This window comes from Phacochoerus africanus, chromosome 9 (assembly GCF_016906955.1).
Source record: "Phacochoerus africanus isolate WHEZ1 chromosome 9, ROS_Pafr_v1, whole genome shotgun sequence".
Classification (NCBI taxonomy): Eukaryota; Metazoa; Chordata; class Mammalia; order Artiodactyla; family Suidae; genus Phacochoerus; species Phacochoerus africanus.
This window is the reverse complement of record NC_062552.1, coordinates 39,686,550-39,702,020: the sequence shown is the minus strand read 5'-3', so window position 1 is coordinate 39,702,020 and position 15,471 is coordinate 39,686,550. Positions and strand designations below refer to the sequence as shown.

The window sequence follows — 15,471 nt, the reverse complement described above, 5'->3', positions numbered from 1 at the left end:
CCGTCCACGTCCTCAGATACCGGAAGTCCGTTTTAACCAAACATCCGGTTTTCTCCTTTTTGCGTTCCGGCAGGTCCCACCTTTCTTTCTAGTCCCTGGACCTGTCCATCCGTCAGGCCCTCGTCTCTCCCACTCCTCCTCAGCGCGCGGGACTAGCGCGGGCTTCAGCGACGGGAGCCCTCGAGGGACATGGCAACTCCGGCGGCGCCGGCCGGCGGCGCCCGAAATGGGGCTGGCCCGGAATGGGGAGGATTCGATGAAAACATCCAGGTAAGCGCCCCACGGCTCCGGCTGCCAGCAGCCCCACGGCCTGCAGCTGTCTTGAAGTGTCATGGGGACTCTTCCTTCGAGCCTTGGAAGTCTGCTCCGTTTGCAAAACTTTTTGTCTTCTTTGGGTCTTCGTGCACGTGAAAGGCAGTGGAACTAGTGCGGACCTAAAAGGTCCACACTAGTACCTCTGAGCCCCCTTGCTCTTGCTTTCCGCACAAGTTAGAAGGTCGGCCAGGGTCGGGCACGGCCAGGGGCGAGGGTGGGATTGGGGGTAGGCGGGATTCACTGGCCAAAACCACACTGTGCGCGCAGCCTTGTTTTGGGGTGGAAAACACAAAGGAAATGGGCGCTTTTGCAGCCTTTTGTGGCTTTGGTAGGAAAAGGACACGTATGGAAGACAGGGAGTAGGTTTCCCAGGCTGGAAAAGAGAGCCAAACAATCAAAGGTTCTGAGAGCAGTTGAGGGGAGGGGAGTGGCATGGTCTATGGTAATTCTAAGCCGTATCTCCAGCAGTGAAAGGACAAAGCTCCAAGCTCTCTGGTGAACAGAGAAGGACATAACGGATGGAGCAGAAAGGTCCTCCACTGTGGGATCCGTTGTCTTCACAGGGTGGGGGCTCAGCTGTGATTGACATGGAGAACATGGATGATACTTCAGGTTCCAGCTTCGAGGATATGGGTGAGCTGCATCAGCGCCTGCGTGAGGAAGAAGTGGATGCTGATGCAGCTGCCGCTGAAGAAGAGGATGGGGAGTTTCTGGGCATGAAGGGCTTTAAGGGACAGCTGAGCCGGCAGGTGGCTGATCAGGTAAGCAAGACTGGCTCTCTGACAGGTGGAAAAGTATCCTGAGGCCTCTGGTTCTGAGTTGGTATTAGTGAAGTTCACCCCAGCTTGTCCAGTTAGAACCATGTAGAGATCCAACAAAAAATAAGCAAAAGGGCCTTAAAGCCAAGAGTCTCACGATACCCTCCCACCCCACCCGGTCTTCCTTGCTTCAGATGTGGCAGGCGGGGAAGAGACAAGCCTCTAGGGCCTTCAGCTTGTACGCCAACATCGACATCCTGAGACCCTACTTTGATGTGGAGCCTGCACAGGTGCGAAGCAGGTGAGGATCCTCCTGACCGAAGCTGCCTTCCTGACATCTAGCCCTTCATCCACTCTACAAGCAGACTCCAAGCCCTTAGACTCCCCTCTTCATGATTCCAGCCACGTCATACCTCTTATCCCAGTCACAGAACAGAGCTTGGCGAGAACACACCTTCCTCCTCTTCTCCATCTAGCAAACTTCTCATCTTTCCTCAAAGCCTAGCTCAAATGTCACTTCCTTTGCTCCCTGTTCCAAGTTTATCCTTTCCTTTCCTGATGCTCCACTAGGGCTTTGCTTTCCTTTAGCAGATAGCACTTCAGCGATGCTGTACTTTGTCATTCCTGGGTCTGTCTCCCCAGAGACCTCCTCAAAAAACAGGCTCTGTTTTATCTTTCTTCTTTCTTTTTGTCGCCACCCCACAGCATGTGGAGTTCCCGGGCCAGGGATCAGATCCCAGCTGCAGTTTCAACCTATGCTGCAGTTGTGGCAATGCTGGATCCTTAACCCATTCTTCCGGGCTGGGCGGTTGAACCAGTGCTCCAGAGCTGCCACCGATCGAGTTGCACCACAGTGGGAACTCCTCCTTGTCTTTTTATTTCCAGCACTAAAATAGTCTCTGAACCACAACATTGGTACATTGTTGTCAAGTTATGTTTCAAAAACCAGATTTAATCTTGCTTTGATTCTTTGTTCATCCTTTAATTCAGCTAATGCTTATCAAACACCCAGTACCACTCCACAAGTATTTACTAAGCTTTTGCTCTATGTCAAATCCTACAGTTGTGTCTGATTTAGTGGTGACGACAAATGGGAACCTTACCCTCGGGCACAGCCGTGGAGCACTCATTTGCCATGTAGGAGGGACACCTGATGAGGGGTTGGCTGGAGGGTGGGACAGGACAGCTGTCGAAGAGGAAGTAAAAATCTAGCCAAGATCCAAGGTATTATTAGGAGCCAGTCACTTAAGAAGTGGAGAAGTGATTGGTACTTTTATTCCTTCTACCTGCAATGTTCATACTACTTCAAGTACATTTTTCAAGAAAATGCTCAGTGGTGCCTAGAGGAATGGTAAGAAGGAAGAGGCAGGAGGCACGCTGGTTCCCTCACGTAACAACTTTCCTGCTAAACCTGTCACCATCACATTCTCTTGGGGCATTCTCTGCTGAGGTCTGCATGTCTTTTAAAGGAGTGCAGGAGTTCCCGTTGTGGCACAGCGGAAACGAATCCGGCTGGGAACCATGAGATTTCGGGTTCAATCCCTGGCCTCGCTCCGTGGGTTAAGGATCCTGTGTTGCCATGAGCTGTGGTGTAGGTCGCAGATGTGGCTCAGATCTGGCATGGCTGTGGCTGTGATGTAGGCTGGCAGCTCCAGCTCCAGCTAGACCCCTAGCCTGGGAACCTCCATGGGCCGTGGGTGCAGCCCTAAAAAGCAATAAATAAATAAGTAAATAAAAACTAAAGGAGTGCAGGTCACACAGGTAAGTGGCCATGCCCTCCAAGACCCAGCAGGGGTCTCTGTGCCACTGCTGCGTCAGTCAGCACAGCATCAGAGGGCTGTTCTTCCTGGAAGCGTTTTCTGTCTTTATTACCGTCTTTTCCCTTTACCATCCAGTGTGTTCTCTTCATTTAGAGAGATGATTGAGATTCAGGTTTTCCAGAATCTCATAGCCTAGTACTACCTCTGCTCTCATCTCTCCTCTCCCTTCCCAGGCTCCTGGAGTCCATGATCCCCGTCAAGATGGTCAACTTCCCTCAGGTGAATAGGGGGCAGCATGTCTGGAAGGGAGTGGGGGGCTCTAGGGCAGAGAGTGGGCCACAGGCCAAGCCTGGGGAGGCATAAACACAAGAGCCCTTGTATCCTCCAGCCTAAATCAGTTGGTGTCTTCATAGAAAATCGCAGGTGAGCTCTATGGACCTCTCATGCTTGTTTTCACGCTGGTGGCCATTCTCCTCCATGGGATGAAGACGTCTGATACCATCATCGTAAGCAGGACAAGGGACTTTGGCGGGGTGGGGGTGGGGGTGGGGATGGCTGAAATGAGTTGAAAGCTGCCCAAGGAGATTTGGTGAAGTGGAGGCAGCCCCTGAGGAAGGCCCTGGGTGAGGCTGAGACCAGAGGCCTCCCAAGACTAATTAGAGCCTTCACTCCACAGCGGGAGGGCACCCTGATGGGCACAGCCATTGGCACCTGCTTCGGCTACTGGTTGGGCGTCTCGTCCTTCATTTATTTCCTTGCCTACCTGTGCAACGCCCAGATCACCATGCTCCAGATGCTGGCGCTGCTGGTAAGGAGACCAGCACGGTGGTGGGTACGCGTGATCTTAAAAGAGTAACCAGGCCTTGGTCTGCATCTTTCCTGGGGCCCCACGGCCTGGGGTGGGGTGAGCTGGCCAGGGGATCATTTCTCTCTACGAGGATCCCTATGAGGGTCCAGAAACCAGCCCAGCCTGAGTGATTTTCCTCTCCGCCATCCTCCTTCCTAGGGCTATGGCCTCTTTGGACACTGCATTGTCCTGTTCATCACCTACAACATCCATCTCCATGCGCTCTTCTACCTCTTCTGGCTGCTAGTGGGTGGACTGTCCACCCTGCGCATGGTAAGCTGGGCGGGAGCTTTCCCGGGGTGGGCTGTCCTCCTGGGAGTTGGGAAAAACAGCCCAGAGCTTGGGCCCAACCCCACAAAGGGCCCTGAATAGGAGGGAAGAGCCCAAAGATGGTGCTGCTCTGGGAAGGAGTGGCTTCTCCACACTGCTCACGTGGAGCTAGGCCCTCTGAGCTGTGTTCCTGCTGCCCTAGGTGGCAGTGTTGGTGTCACGGACTGTGGGCCCCACACAGCGGCTGCTCCTCTGTGGCACCCTGGCGACCCTGCACATGCTCTTCCTGCTCTATCTGCATTTTGCCTACCACAAGGTGGTAGAGGGTAAGTGATGTGGGCCTGGGCGCAGGGGAGGGGGAGGTCGGCGGCCTATGGCAGGGCCCCACCCCCCCAACCCTACTCCCACTCACCTTCCATCCTCCTCCTTTTAGGGATCCTGGACACACTGGAGGGCCCCAATATCCCACCCATGCAGAGGGTACCCAGAGACATCCCTGCTGCACTCCCTGCTGTTAGGCTTCCCACCACCGTGCTCAATGCCACAGCCAAGGCTGTCGCGATGACCCTACAGTCACACTGACCCCACCTGAAATCTGTGGCCAGCCCCTTTGCCCCCAGCTGTGATGCGGAGGAAGATTAAAGGACAGTACTGATGCCATGTGTCTCTTTGATGGGGTCTGCAGCTGCCACAGAGCTGTAGCCAACTCGAGCACCTCCCTGATGCCTGTCGGGCTTCTGAAGAGCATAAGGCCAGGAGCTCCTGGCCAGGACTGCAGGGCCCTGCAGCCAGTGCAGAAAGTGGGTCAGCTCATCTGAGGCCCTCTCACCACCCACCCCTTCCTTCCTCTTTATCTCTCCCACATTGTCTTGCTAAATATAAACTTGGTAATTAAAATATTGATTGAAGTCTGGAACTGAAGCTACCCATTCCAGTGGTCCTCCCCTGCCACCCAACTTCCTGGACATTTTCCTGTTCTGTCAGTGGTGGTAATATCACATGTTCCCTTCGTGATACCCCTACCCAAACAGAATGAAAGTGGGATAGCCCAGACTACACTGAAAGCAGACTGAATGTGGAACCTGTCCCCGAGCTTTACTGTGGCCACAACCTCACTCTTGGGATGCCAGTGGAGCCAACTGGACAAAAACTTCCAGACTCAACCCCATGTCATTACAAGGCCCTTAAGCACCTGGGACGTTGTGCAGAGGAAGTCTTCCTGTGGGAGCTCACATTTGAAGCTGAAGCTGGCTTTGCCCAGTTTATACTGGGGCCAGAGGATCAAAGCTTTCTTCAGTGCTTTCTTCCTAGCCCCTCCACCTGAAGAGTGTTTACTCTTAAAAGCAATAACCACCCCAAGCACAGCCCTATCCACCCGCCTCCCACCCATTTAATCTGTTCCACTTAAGGAGTTAAATTCAGGTGGTTAATGAAGGGAATAGAATCTCTGACCTCCCTTCACTTCGTTTATAGCATTTTTTTAAAAAAATTCATTACCCTAGTAAATCTGGGTCAGCATCTTTTCTTTCTAATAAACTAAGACAGACATGCCCTTCATTTCCCTTAAGTGACCCTACGTGACTTGAGGCCCCCACGCTATCCTCAGTGGAAGTTCTGGCCCACCTTCCACAGCCCCACAGCCGCTCAGGGCCTCCCATCCTGGCACCCCCTTTGAGCTTGAGAACGTCAGAGCATCAGCAGTGCCCTGAGCACCTGGGAGAGGAATGGCACCAGTCCTCTGCAGCCCTCCGCGGCTCGCCTGCCCCAAGGAGGTTCCGCTGGGTCGTGGCCCCGGGCGCCGCCTCTGCGAGGCCGCCATCTTGGCCAGGGCCACGCGGGGAAGTTCTGGCCGCTGGAATCCACGCGCAAGCGGCGCCTCGCGTTGCGAGGGCAGGGTGGGCCGCGGATTACAGGGCTCTGGGGATTTCCAAACAGGACGGGGGGGGGAGGGTAGCTGGAATCCAGGTGAAGACACTGAGGGTATGGTCCTTAGGAACGAAGAACGACGAGGAAATGGGCAAAAGAACCCCATAGTCGTCTCAAAGGCCATCTCACGTGACGCCCCTCTATTCTCCCCTCCCCACCCCCTGCCCGCCCCAGGCTTCAACCCGGCTACCTACTTTCCACCTGTTGTCTGGCCCCACACTAGGGGAAGAACGTCCCCGCGGCTCCTCAACACTGGGTGTGCACAAACCTCGTGGGCCAGCGTGGCCTGGGCCGGGAAGGGGGCGGGGCGAAAGGCGGTGACGCGCCCGTTGCCATGGGAACCCGCCGCCCGCTCCAGCGCAGCAGCCCTAGCCCTAGCTGCCGCCCGTAGCCGCCGCTCGCCTGCCCGCCGCCCGCCCGCCTCGGGCTTTCCTTGCGGGGCGGTAGGGAGAGCCGACCCGGAGGAAAAGAGGGAGCGGATGCGGCCTCCGAGCGAAGACCAGCCCCGCGCGTCCTAAGCCGAGGCCCCTGAGCCGCCGCCGCAACCGCGAGGGACGAGGACGAGCTCGAAGCAGCGCCCACCGGGCCCCGGATCGCGTGCCCCGGCCCGCCGCCCAGACACGGACGGCACGGTCCGCCCCAGCGCCGCGCGGTCTCAGCCCGGCCGGCGACCTCGGCGTCTCCGCATTCCCCGCCGGCTCCGGCCCGGGACCCCGCGCTCCTCTCCGCCCCCACCGCCGTCCCCGCCGCCGCCGCCGCCGCCGCCGCCGGCGCCTCTGCCTCCCCCTCTACCCCCGCTGCGTCCGCGACCACAGCCCGGGCCTCGACCCCAGCCCCGACCCCGCCCGCGGCCCCGCCAACCTCGGCCGCGCCCCGGGCCCGGGCCCCGGCCCCGGCCCCGGCCCCGGCGGCCCAGCCGTGGGAACGATGCTACCCAGCTCCATCCAGATTTCGGGGGAACCGTTGTCAGGTGCCGAGGTGCGGGACATCTGCCGCGGCCTGCGCGACAACGCCGTGCGCCTGCTCTCACTGCGCGGCTGCCGTCTCTGCGACCGCGACTTCGGCCGCATCTGCCGGGCCCTGGCGGGGGCCACATCCCTGGCACAGCTCAACCTTAACCTGGGTGTCGTGTCCAGCCCCGGCCGCATCAAGCAGCTGGCGGAGGCGCTGCGGACCAACCGCTCTATCCAGTCCCTCTTGTGAGTGCGCTCCCTCGAAAGGGGGTCCTGGGCACCGCACCCACCTCCTCGCACTCCCCCTGCCATCTCTGTTCCTCCGCACACCCTCTTTGCACCAGCCTACCTTCCACCCCTTATTCACGCACCTCATTCCTCTCCCATCCTCCACTACACTCTCCAAGCTCATGCCTGGTCTTTAGACTTTGAATACAAGCCCCACCCCTTCCTGGCAGGGCCCATGTACCTCCTAACCTGATCACCCTCAATGACTTCTCTGGGGGCAGCTGCCTGGTTCCCAAGAAGGAATAGTCCCCTGAGGACTAGATCCCTGCCCCTATCCTTCTGCCCAACAAACCACCGGCACCCCCCCTTCTCTGTCTTCTAATCAGGTTCCCAGTATCTGCCCCAGAAAAGAAACCAAATTTCCATGCTATCTGTATCCTTTAAGAATCTAGAATCTTCCTTCTTCCTTCCCAAGGCTGCTCCCCAGTGCTGTGACTGAATGTCTAGTCACTCACCTCTAAGGCTCACTTAAGGGAGCGCTCCTTCCCCTTTACAGATAGGGCTGATGACTGCAGTAACCCCTCCTCTCTTGTCTCACCCCCCAGCCTTCATGGAAGCCCCCTGACAGATGCGGGGCTGGCCTTGCTGAATCCAGCCCTGGCCCTTCACCCTGCCCTGGTGGCTCTGGACCTGGGGGACTGCATGCTGGGTGATGAAGCCATCAACCTCATCTGTGGCCTCCTCCCCCCAGACGGGGCCAAGTCTGGTGAGCAGGGCCCTGCTGAGTCCATGGGCTGGGGTGGCCTTGATGAAAGCTAAGTGCGGAGGGCAGAGGGTGTGGCCCGGAGATGTGGGTGAGAATTGTTTTCAAATCCTCTCCGGAGGAGGGAGGATTGGGGGCTGAGCAGGATAGAGACTCAGGCATCGAGACTACAGAGGGCAGGAAAGGCATGAGTCTCTAATGGCCATGGAGCTCTGTGGAGGGCACCCAGAGATCCCTGGGTGGGGGAAGGGCTCGAGAAAGGCCTGACCTCCATCCTAGCTTCTTGCCCAGGCTTGAAGGAGCTGACGCTTAGCGCCAACCCTGGCATCACCCCTAAGGGCTGGAGCCGCCTCGCCATTGCCGTGGCCCACAGCTCCCAGGTCCGCGTCCTCAATCTGGACTACAACCCCCTGGGTGAGGCTCAAGAAGGCCCCCTTCGACTCTCACCACCCCTCATTCTCATCTAAGAACCTGGGACCATCAGTTGCCATGGTAACCCCCACACTAGAGAAGGGAAGAAAAGGGAGGGGTGTTTCTGGGATGAAGGAGCCACCTGTGTGGAGGACCAAATGATCAACAGGTAGATCGAAGCATCCATCACCACCCCTGGGCCTGGCTTGCTTCATCCATTCACTCGCCAGTCACAATGACCCCCACCCCTGGGACACCTACCATTTGCCAGCATTTCCTGGCCTAAGGGTGGGATCTAAGGTTGTTAGGGCAATGGAAAGGCTGTGCGGAGGAAGAGTTAACAGGCTCCAGCATGACCAGGTGAGTGTATGCCTGTGTGCTGCCTTCCCAGGTGACCACGTGGCAGGGATGCTGGCTGTAGCTGTGGCCTCCAGCCGCACCTTAGAGGTCCTAGACTTGGAGGGCACAGGGCTCACCAATCAGTCGGCTCAGGTGAGAACACTTTGTGTTTGGGGATGGGCCCGGATTTGAGGTTACCCATTGTATCTGTGGATATACCAAGGGGTGGCAGGCTGGAGCCTGAGGAGCCCCCTTAACTGTGTTCGTCCTTTTCCCTACTCTTCCCCACCGCAGACCCTGCTGGACATGGTAGAAAATTACCCCACAGCTTTGCGGAGTCTGGTGTTGGCTGAGAACAGCATCAGCCCAGAGCTGCAGCAGCAGATCTGTGACCTCCTCTCTGAGGGGGAGGAGGAGGAGGAGGTGGCAGGAGGAGCTGGCGACACGCAGGAACGAGAGAGAGGGCGGGAGCCTGCTGCCCACCAGAGGGGCAGCAGCTCCTGGATGTGCCCCAGTGGTAAGAGCCCAAGAGTTGATCAAAGCCAGTCTGGAAGAGTTTTGGAGCATGGGTGTGGGAAACCTAGGCCACTTCTAACCTGTTTGTGGTCCCCAGTGGAGGGATGCCTGGTGGACTGAACACCCCTCTGCCCTTCCACAGATCCCAGCTCTCAGATGGTGCTAATGACGTCAGGACTTGGGGACAGTCTATTGGCGGAGACTGAGATGTGACTCCATATCAGCATCTGAGCGTCATTACATTTGTCCCCAGCACTTTGTCCCGGATACAGGGTCAGCCCTGGGCTTGGGAGGGAGGGTGTGGGGGGGGTGCCTGGAGCTCTGGCAGCTCCTGGCAGTGTGGTGGGAGGCTCTGGAAGCTGTGACTAAACAAAATCTTTGGGGGCACTTGAACCCAAGGCAATGCCTCTGGACTTGTTGGCAGCTCTAGCTGCAGCCCGCTGGCTCGGAAGAGATTTTATGAACTCTACAACTTGGCCTCCAGCTCTCGTCACTGGGGGCTGGCAGGGGAATTGGTACTATCACTAGACACCACTAGGGGGCAGTGCTACACCACAGCCCAAGCTTTAGGCAGGGTCCACTGGCTGCAAATGTCTCAAATAGGTCTGACTCAGGTCTCTGACTTCCAGGACCCAGGTTTCTGGGGTGACACCTTACAAAGGCCCTTTAAGGATCATAACTCAAGTAAAGAGCCTCCAAGGCTGGGCTGGACTGGATCCTACCTCAAGGAGAGACTCAAGACCCGCCAAGTTTACTTGAGGTGCACCCTCTCCCACTGCCTGATGCTCTGGGCCCAGGGAAGCCCCAGGCAGAGTGGGGTGGGGGGAGTCATCAGCAAAGGTGAGGACATGACTAGGACTGGGAACACTCAAGAATGGCAGAAAGAAGATCATTAATAGATAAATTAGGCCATACCAGTAAAATAGTTTTAATTTTAAAATAGTTATCGATGTGAAAATTTCCCAAAGCTGGGAGTAACAGTCTAAAGCCAAGGCTGGGAGCAGGGCCAGGTTTCACCTAGAGCCCAGCTTGAGGCCCCTGAATCCCACCCTCTACTCCCTTCCAGAGGGAGGAACAGCTGAGGGGAGCCCTGAGTCAGCCCTCTCCCACATCCCCAGGGCCTGCCGTGCCAGGCCCCTTGAAGGCAACAGCTCTGCAGAGGATTTGGGGGGAGAGGGAAACAGGTAAAAAATAAAAATTAGAGGTTAATAATCCCAATGACCCCTCCCCCTCTGGAAGAAAAAAAAAAAAAAACCACACCTGGTGGATGTGCAAGGAGGATGGAGGATGAACACTGATGTTAACAACCCCTCAGCTCCCAGAACAGACCAATATGGGCTGATTGGAAAAGGGTCCTGAGCCCCAGCTGTATGTTACTTTTGGAGAATAAATATTCCAGGAGGGAAAAACCACGAGGCAAGCCGATACCAGTTACAGCCAAGGCAGCTGAAGGGCCTGGTGTGGTCTAACCTTACCCACACAGGGAGCAGAGTTCAAGGGCTTGGGCTATGTGGGGACTGTGAGCTGCAAGGGCAGTGGTGCCCTGCAGTCCCAGTGCAGCAATGGCAGGAAGGGCAAGCTGGGCCCTAGTTGAGCAGGTTGCCCTGCTCCTGGGCCTGTGTCAGGCTGTCCTTTCGGTGCAGGTGGTGCACCCCCATCCTCTTGGGGCTGCGCTGGGGGCGGCTGGAGCTGGGGAGTGCCCAGGGCCTGCCCTCAGTGCGAGGAGTGCCAGGCCCCTCCTCTGGGCCACTGTCACTGGGCAGCAAGCTCCGGCACTCTTCCTCAGGGCTGATGGGCAGGTTCAGCTCTTCCTCGTCCTCCTCCCTGGGAAAGCTGGGGGCAGCTTCCGCTGGCAGCAAAAGCCCACTTTCACCAGGAGGGGAAGAAGGTGCCTGAACCTCATCTCCACCAGCGGGGCCGAGGGCGAAGTGACGCTGCAGCTCGGGGAGCGCGTCACGTCCGAAGGCTGTGCGCTGGGCCACGGTGGCCAGGGGCGGGGTGCGGTCCACAAAGGCCCGCTGCCAACTGGCCAGCAGGTCCTCCTCGGAGCTGGCGGAGCTGGCCGGGGCACTGAGGGCTGGAGGGCCAGGGCTGGGCTGGTGCTGGGGGGAGGCCTGGGCCGAGGCAGGGCTGCTGGGCACTGGGCTAGGACGGGCCCGCTCACCGCCCTCCTCCACCAGACTCAGGGAGATGGCCTGGCGGGTGGCATAGGTGCAGTTGGGCAGCGGGCTGTTGCGGGGAATCCGCACCTTATCCTCAGAGAACTCTATCACCCTGCGGCCGGGATACAGCGGGTGGGGTGGGGACGGGGTCGGGTAGGGGCTCAGCTTCTCAAAGGCCGGCAGGGGCAGCTCCTCCTCTGGGGAGCCTCTGGCAGTGCCCAGGGAGCGGCACTCCCCATTGGGTTGGGGGATGGGGCTGCCCGGGGCCGGGGGGCTGGCCAGGTCACCTGGGTCCCCCCCACTCATATCCACATGCACAAAGACATCCTCAGCCAAGGGGTGCCCGGCACTGCCTGACTGGGCCGAGTTGAGCAGGAGAGACTCTGGCTTCTCCAACACGCGGGCAATGACCGAGGTGGGCACCACAGCCCCTGGGGCAAGGCTGGGGGCAGGCCCAGGGCTGACAGCCTCCTGACCACTGTGGAGATGTTTCCGAACCATATCCTGTAGTTCACAGGGCAGCTGGAGTAGAGGAGAGAGAGGGAGGAAGAGACATGAACGATCCAGCCTGAGACAGCTTGCTCAGGACAAAACCAACGGCTGCCACGTGGGAGGCCCACGGTGCTGGGCGCTTTGCTCTGGTTCTCAAAGCACATGCCAAGGAGTTCCTCATCAGAACTCATCAGAACTCATGTCGTGGCTCATCAGAAACGAATCTGACTAGCATGCATGAGGATGCAGGTTCAATCCCTGGCCTCACTCAGTGAGTTAAGGCTCTGGCATTGCCATGAGCTGTGGTGTAGACTGCAGACAAGGCTTGGATCTGGCGTTGCTGTGGCTGTGGTATAGAACAATGGCTGCAGTTCCAATTCAACCCCTAGCTTGGGAACTTCCATATGTTGTGGGTGTGGCCCTAAAAAAGGAAAAAAAAAAAAAAAGCACATGCCAAGGTATAGCCTCATTTTGCAGGTCAGCTGAGGCTCAGCTGGGGTAAAATAACTTGAAGCTTTTGATTAACACAGCCAGGATTTGAATCCAGAACTGGTGCTGAGGTCCACATGCTCTCCAGCTTCTAACTCCCCCACCTCAGAGGGAGCTTCTGCCCAAACCAGACCTAAGTTGAGACGCCGTACTGGCCAGGAACCTTGGAAACAGCTCCACTCCCCCTGCAAGCCCTGTCAACCTGGGCCTAAGCTCTGGCGTCTAGAGTTTGCTCCTTGCCTCTCTCAATCTTCTCATGGCCCATATCTCTGGCCAGCCCCTCCTTCCTGCCTAGGATCTGGAAATTGAGACCTCGCCCCCTGTCTCTATTCCAGGAATACAAACAAGGCCAGACCCTGCCCCTTGACAGCATGCAGGATGCCAGCCGGCAGAGCTGACGGGCTTGAGAGGAGACAGGGAGGTGAGGTGAAGGCAAAGCAGAGGGGGGGAGCTGAAGGCGGGAGGATGGGGGGAGGCAGAGAGACTAGAGTTGGAGGGGTCCTAAAAAGGCTGGAGGGGCACTGACAGGAGGATGCCCTACTCACGTCGGCGAACTTGTGGTTACGGAAGTGGGACTTGTTGCACTTGAGGAGCTGCACAGCCAGGTTGCAGTCCAGCCGGTACCGCTCCTGCAGACACAGACATGGTTCAGAGCCCCGCGCCACCCAGGGGAGCAGGGTGGGGCTGGGACATAGCAACATGGGCAGGGCGGCCCCGAGGTGTGCGTACATTGAGCTCCTCCAGCTTGTTGATGGTGTTCCTCGCGTCCAGTAACTTGTTGGTCAGCTCCACGATCTCCCAATCCAGAGTTTTCCTGTCCATCTCAGCCTTCTTGATCTGAAGCACAAGACTCATGGTGAAGCCAGCCCACACCCCAGCCAGCCCTTCCTCCCAGCCCCTCCTCCCAGCCCAGAGACACAGGAAGCCACAAGTGCTGGGCAGCCAAGGCGGACGGAGTGGAGACAGACAATGGACAGACAGAAGGAGACCAGACACCTCTCCTGCAGTCCAGCTGGCTGTGGGCGGGGAGTTTTCTGAGCATGACCAATGGCCGCTGGGGCCCAGGACAGAGTAGTCTAAGAGGTGCCCAGCCCTGGAGGAAGCTCAAGGGGTTCTACACACCAGGCAAGGCAGCTGGCACCTGAGAGGCAGGCACTGTGCCAACCCAGGGGCTGAAGCCTGTGTGTGTTGCTGATTCCACGATGAGGCTGGGGAGTGGGGCTGGGGGCACCTGTGAGATTATCTAGTTGTGCAGGGAGAGAGCTGCAGGCTCAAAAGCAGTCTTCTGATCTTCAATTCATGGATTGCTTCCACAGGCCCTCTTGCCCCAAATGGCTGGGGCTTGTTGCCACTGCAGCCGAGAAGCTGTGAGCCTTCAGTGGTGACATCAATCAGTACCTCTGCCCAAGCCAAGAGCAGGCTCCCCAGCTGTCCCCCCCTGCTGAACAGGCTTCACATGAGGAAGAGGAAAGGAGCGGGCAGTGGGCAATGGCTGGGTCCCAGCAATCCCTGATCTCAGCTGAGGAGGAGGCCAGGGCAAAGGAGAAAACACACAAACTCAGACGCAACTGCAAAAATCCAGCTGTGGCTAAGAGAGGCCTGAGAGGAGAGTGCAGCAGCAACGGTGGCAGCATGAGGGGAAGACGAGGAGAGAAGAGAAACAGTGTGAGCGTTAAGACAGTCCTGACTCACACAGCACACTGCGGCCCCTTCCCCACCCCCACCCCCCGTGCCCCCTCCCCAGCCCCAGGCTAGGAAGGCTTCCCCAGGCAAGTCCCAGCCCCCTGCGACACTGTGAGCACAGCACCAGCCCAGCTGCCCTCCAGGAAGGATTACCAGTGTGTGCAGCTTGTCCTCCAGCTCCTGGTTGGTCCTCTGGGAAGCTGTGTAGCTGTTCTGCAGCCTGTAGAGGAATGCAAGGCAGACAGACCCCTGGGGTCAAGACCCTGTTATTTAGACCCTGCTCAGCCCCTCCTTGATATGGGATCTTGGACAAGGCCTGCTCCTCCCAGAACTTGAGTCTTTCTCATCAGAACCAAACGATCTCCTGGCTAACTTCCTATGAACAGGGAGATCACAGCCCCTCATTCCCACACCTGCGGAACTTGTCCTTAAACTTGTCTAGCTCCTCGCGACTCTGGCCCAGCTCCAGCTCCAAGCAGTCTTGCCCAATCTCCAGCTCGCGCTCCAGGGCCTCAGTACGCCTGGTGGCAGAGGCCAGGCGCCGGCGAAGCTCCTCATTCTCCTGCTGCAAGAGCCTGGTAGGGTGAGGGGTCAAGGACAGAGGGGCATCAGAGGTAGGAGGACTACCCTGGAGTCCCAGGCTGGACTCAGGAAGGAAGGCGGGGTGATGTGAGGACAGGCAGCTGTGGGCAGGGGACTCGGAGCTTCAGCATGAGTTGGGCCTGCTGGCCCTGAGAACACAGCTTGGGTTGGAGGGACGGGTAGGCAGAGGGGAGGGGAGAGAACAGTCTACTCCCCTCACTGGAGAAGAACGGGAAAACATAATTGCAGGGGCTACAGTTCCCAGTGTGTCTCCGGTTACAGCCCAAGCCAGCCAGCCAGCAAGCCCCAGCTCCAGTTTCCCCACTGCAAAGTCAGGCTGCTCCATTATTCATCTCCTGGAAACCCAGCCCAGTGCTGCCTTCTTCCAAAGGCCTCACAGAATGGCCAGGAAGGGCTGCAGGGAGACAGCTGGCATGGGAGGCCGGGAGCTGGGGAAGGGCTCTTCAGCAAGAGCAGGCCCCTCAGAGCCATCACCTCCAGGATACCAGCTTCTCCTGGAGCCCATGGCATAATCCTCTCATTCCGGAAGGTAAATCCACAACGTCAAGCCTCCCCCCAGAGTCCCTAAAACACCCCACGCCACCCTTTACCTCTACCTAATCCAAGGAAAAGCCTGCCAGCCTCGCCTGCAGCTAAGAGGGACAGAGCGAGGCAGGGCAGGCCCTGGGGCAGCGGATACTCACTTCATCCTCTCCGCATCAGTCAGAGGCTCCTGGGCACAAAAAAACAGAAGCTTGAGGCCCAGCACTGGACCACTGGCCTCCGGCTTGCCATCCCCGCCCCCCACCCCCACAAGCCCTGGCAAGGGCCAGGTCTGCAGCCAAGAGACTCTCACAGCATAAGTGGCTGCAAGGCCCTGGAGAGATGGAGGCAATCCAGTAACACCCAGACAAGCCTACATTACTCTCTTCTGGGCCAATCAGGAGATTAAAGAACCCCTTCCAGCCTTCACCCTT

General features: G+C 57.9%; 3 protein-coding genes across 16 annotated transcripts in view; 2 read left to right on the top strand and 1 right to left on the bottom strand.

Moving 5' to 3' along the window:
* Window positions 1-28: 28 nt before the first annotated feature.
* Window positions 29-4,866, top strand: YIPF3 (Yip1 domain family member 3). Its single transcript, XM_047795317.1, has 9 exons — window positions 29-270; window positions 879-1,076; window positions 1,268-1,374; window positions 3,067-3,112; window positions 3,247-3,339; window positions 3,510-3,641; window positions 3,840-3,953; window positions 4,153-4,276; window positions 4,384-4,866. Exons 1-9 carry the CDS (start codon window positions 190-192, stop codon window positions 4,530-4,532), a joined length of 1,044 nt encoding a protein of 347 aa, XP_047651273.1. The 5' UTR covers window positions 29-189; the 3' UTR covers window positions 4,533-4,866.
* Window positions 4,867-6,248: 1,382 nt separating this feature from the next.
* LRRC73 (leucine rich repeat containing 73) lies at window positions 6,249-10,000 on the top strand. 4 transcript variants are annotated; one of them, XR_007136940.1, is made up of 7 exons: window positions 6,249-7,075; window positions 7,663-7,823; window positions 8,100-8,234; window positions 8,623-8,723; window positions 8,865-9,087; window positions 9,229-9,359; window positions 9,716-10,000. XR_007136940.1 is itself a non-coding variant. In XM_047795239.1 (6 exons), the coding sequence occupies exons 1-6, from the start codon at window positions 6,804-6,806 to the stop codon at window positions 9,297-9,299; spliced, it is 951 nt and encodes a 316-aa protein (XP_047651195.1). In that variant the 5' UTR covers window positions 6,249-6,803; the 3' UTR covers window positions 9,300-9,555. The 4 variants fall into 4 exon arrangements, 3 of the variants coding, with proteins under 3 accessions (XP_047651195.1, XP_047651194.1, XP_047651196.1); XM_047795239.1 differs by lacking the exon at window positions 9,716-10,000 and having other exon boundaries at window positions 8,112-8,234; window positions 9,229-9,555; XM_047795238.1 differs by lacking the exon at window positions 9,716-10,000 and having other exon boundaries at window positions 9,229-9,555.
* Window positions 9,999-15,471, bottom strand: part of TJAP1 (tight junction associated protein 1) — a 26,462-nt gene continuing 20,989 nt past the window's right edge. For all 11 annotated transcript variants that reach the window (XM_047795230.1, XM_047795229.1, XM_047795228.1 and 8 more), the window contains 6 exons: window positions 15,199-15,227; window positions 14,326-14,487; window positions 14,066-14,132; window positions 12,959-13,066; window positions 12,775-12,858; window positions 9,999-11,770 (listed from right to left, as the gene is read on the bottom strand). In XM_047795230.1, the coding sequence (XP_047651186.1) occupies window positions 10,673-11,770; window positions 12,775-12,858; window positions 12,959-13,066; window positions 14,066-14,132; window positions 14,326-14,487; window positions 15,199-15,227 (1,548 nt within the window). In that variant the 3' untranslated portion in view covers window positions 9,999-10,672. The remainder of the gene's footprint in view (window positions 11,771-12,774; window positions 12,859-12,958; window positions 13,067-14,065; window positions 14,133-14,325; window positions 14,488-15,198; window positions 15,228-15,471) is intronic.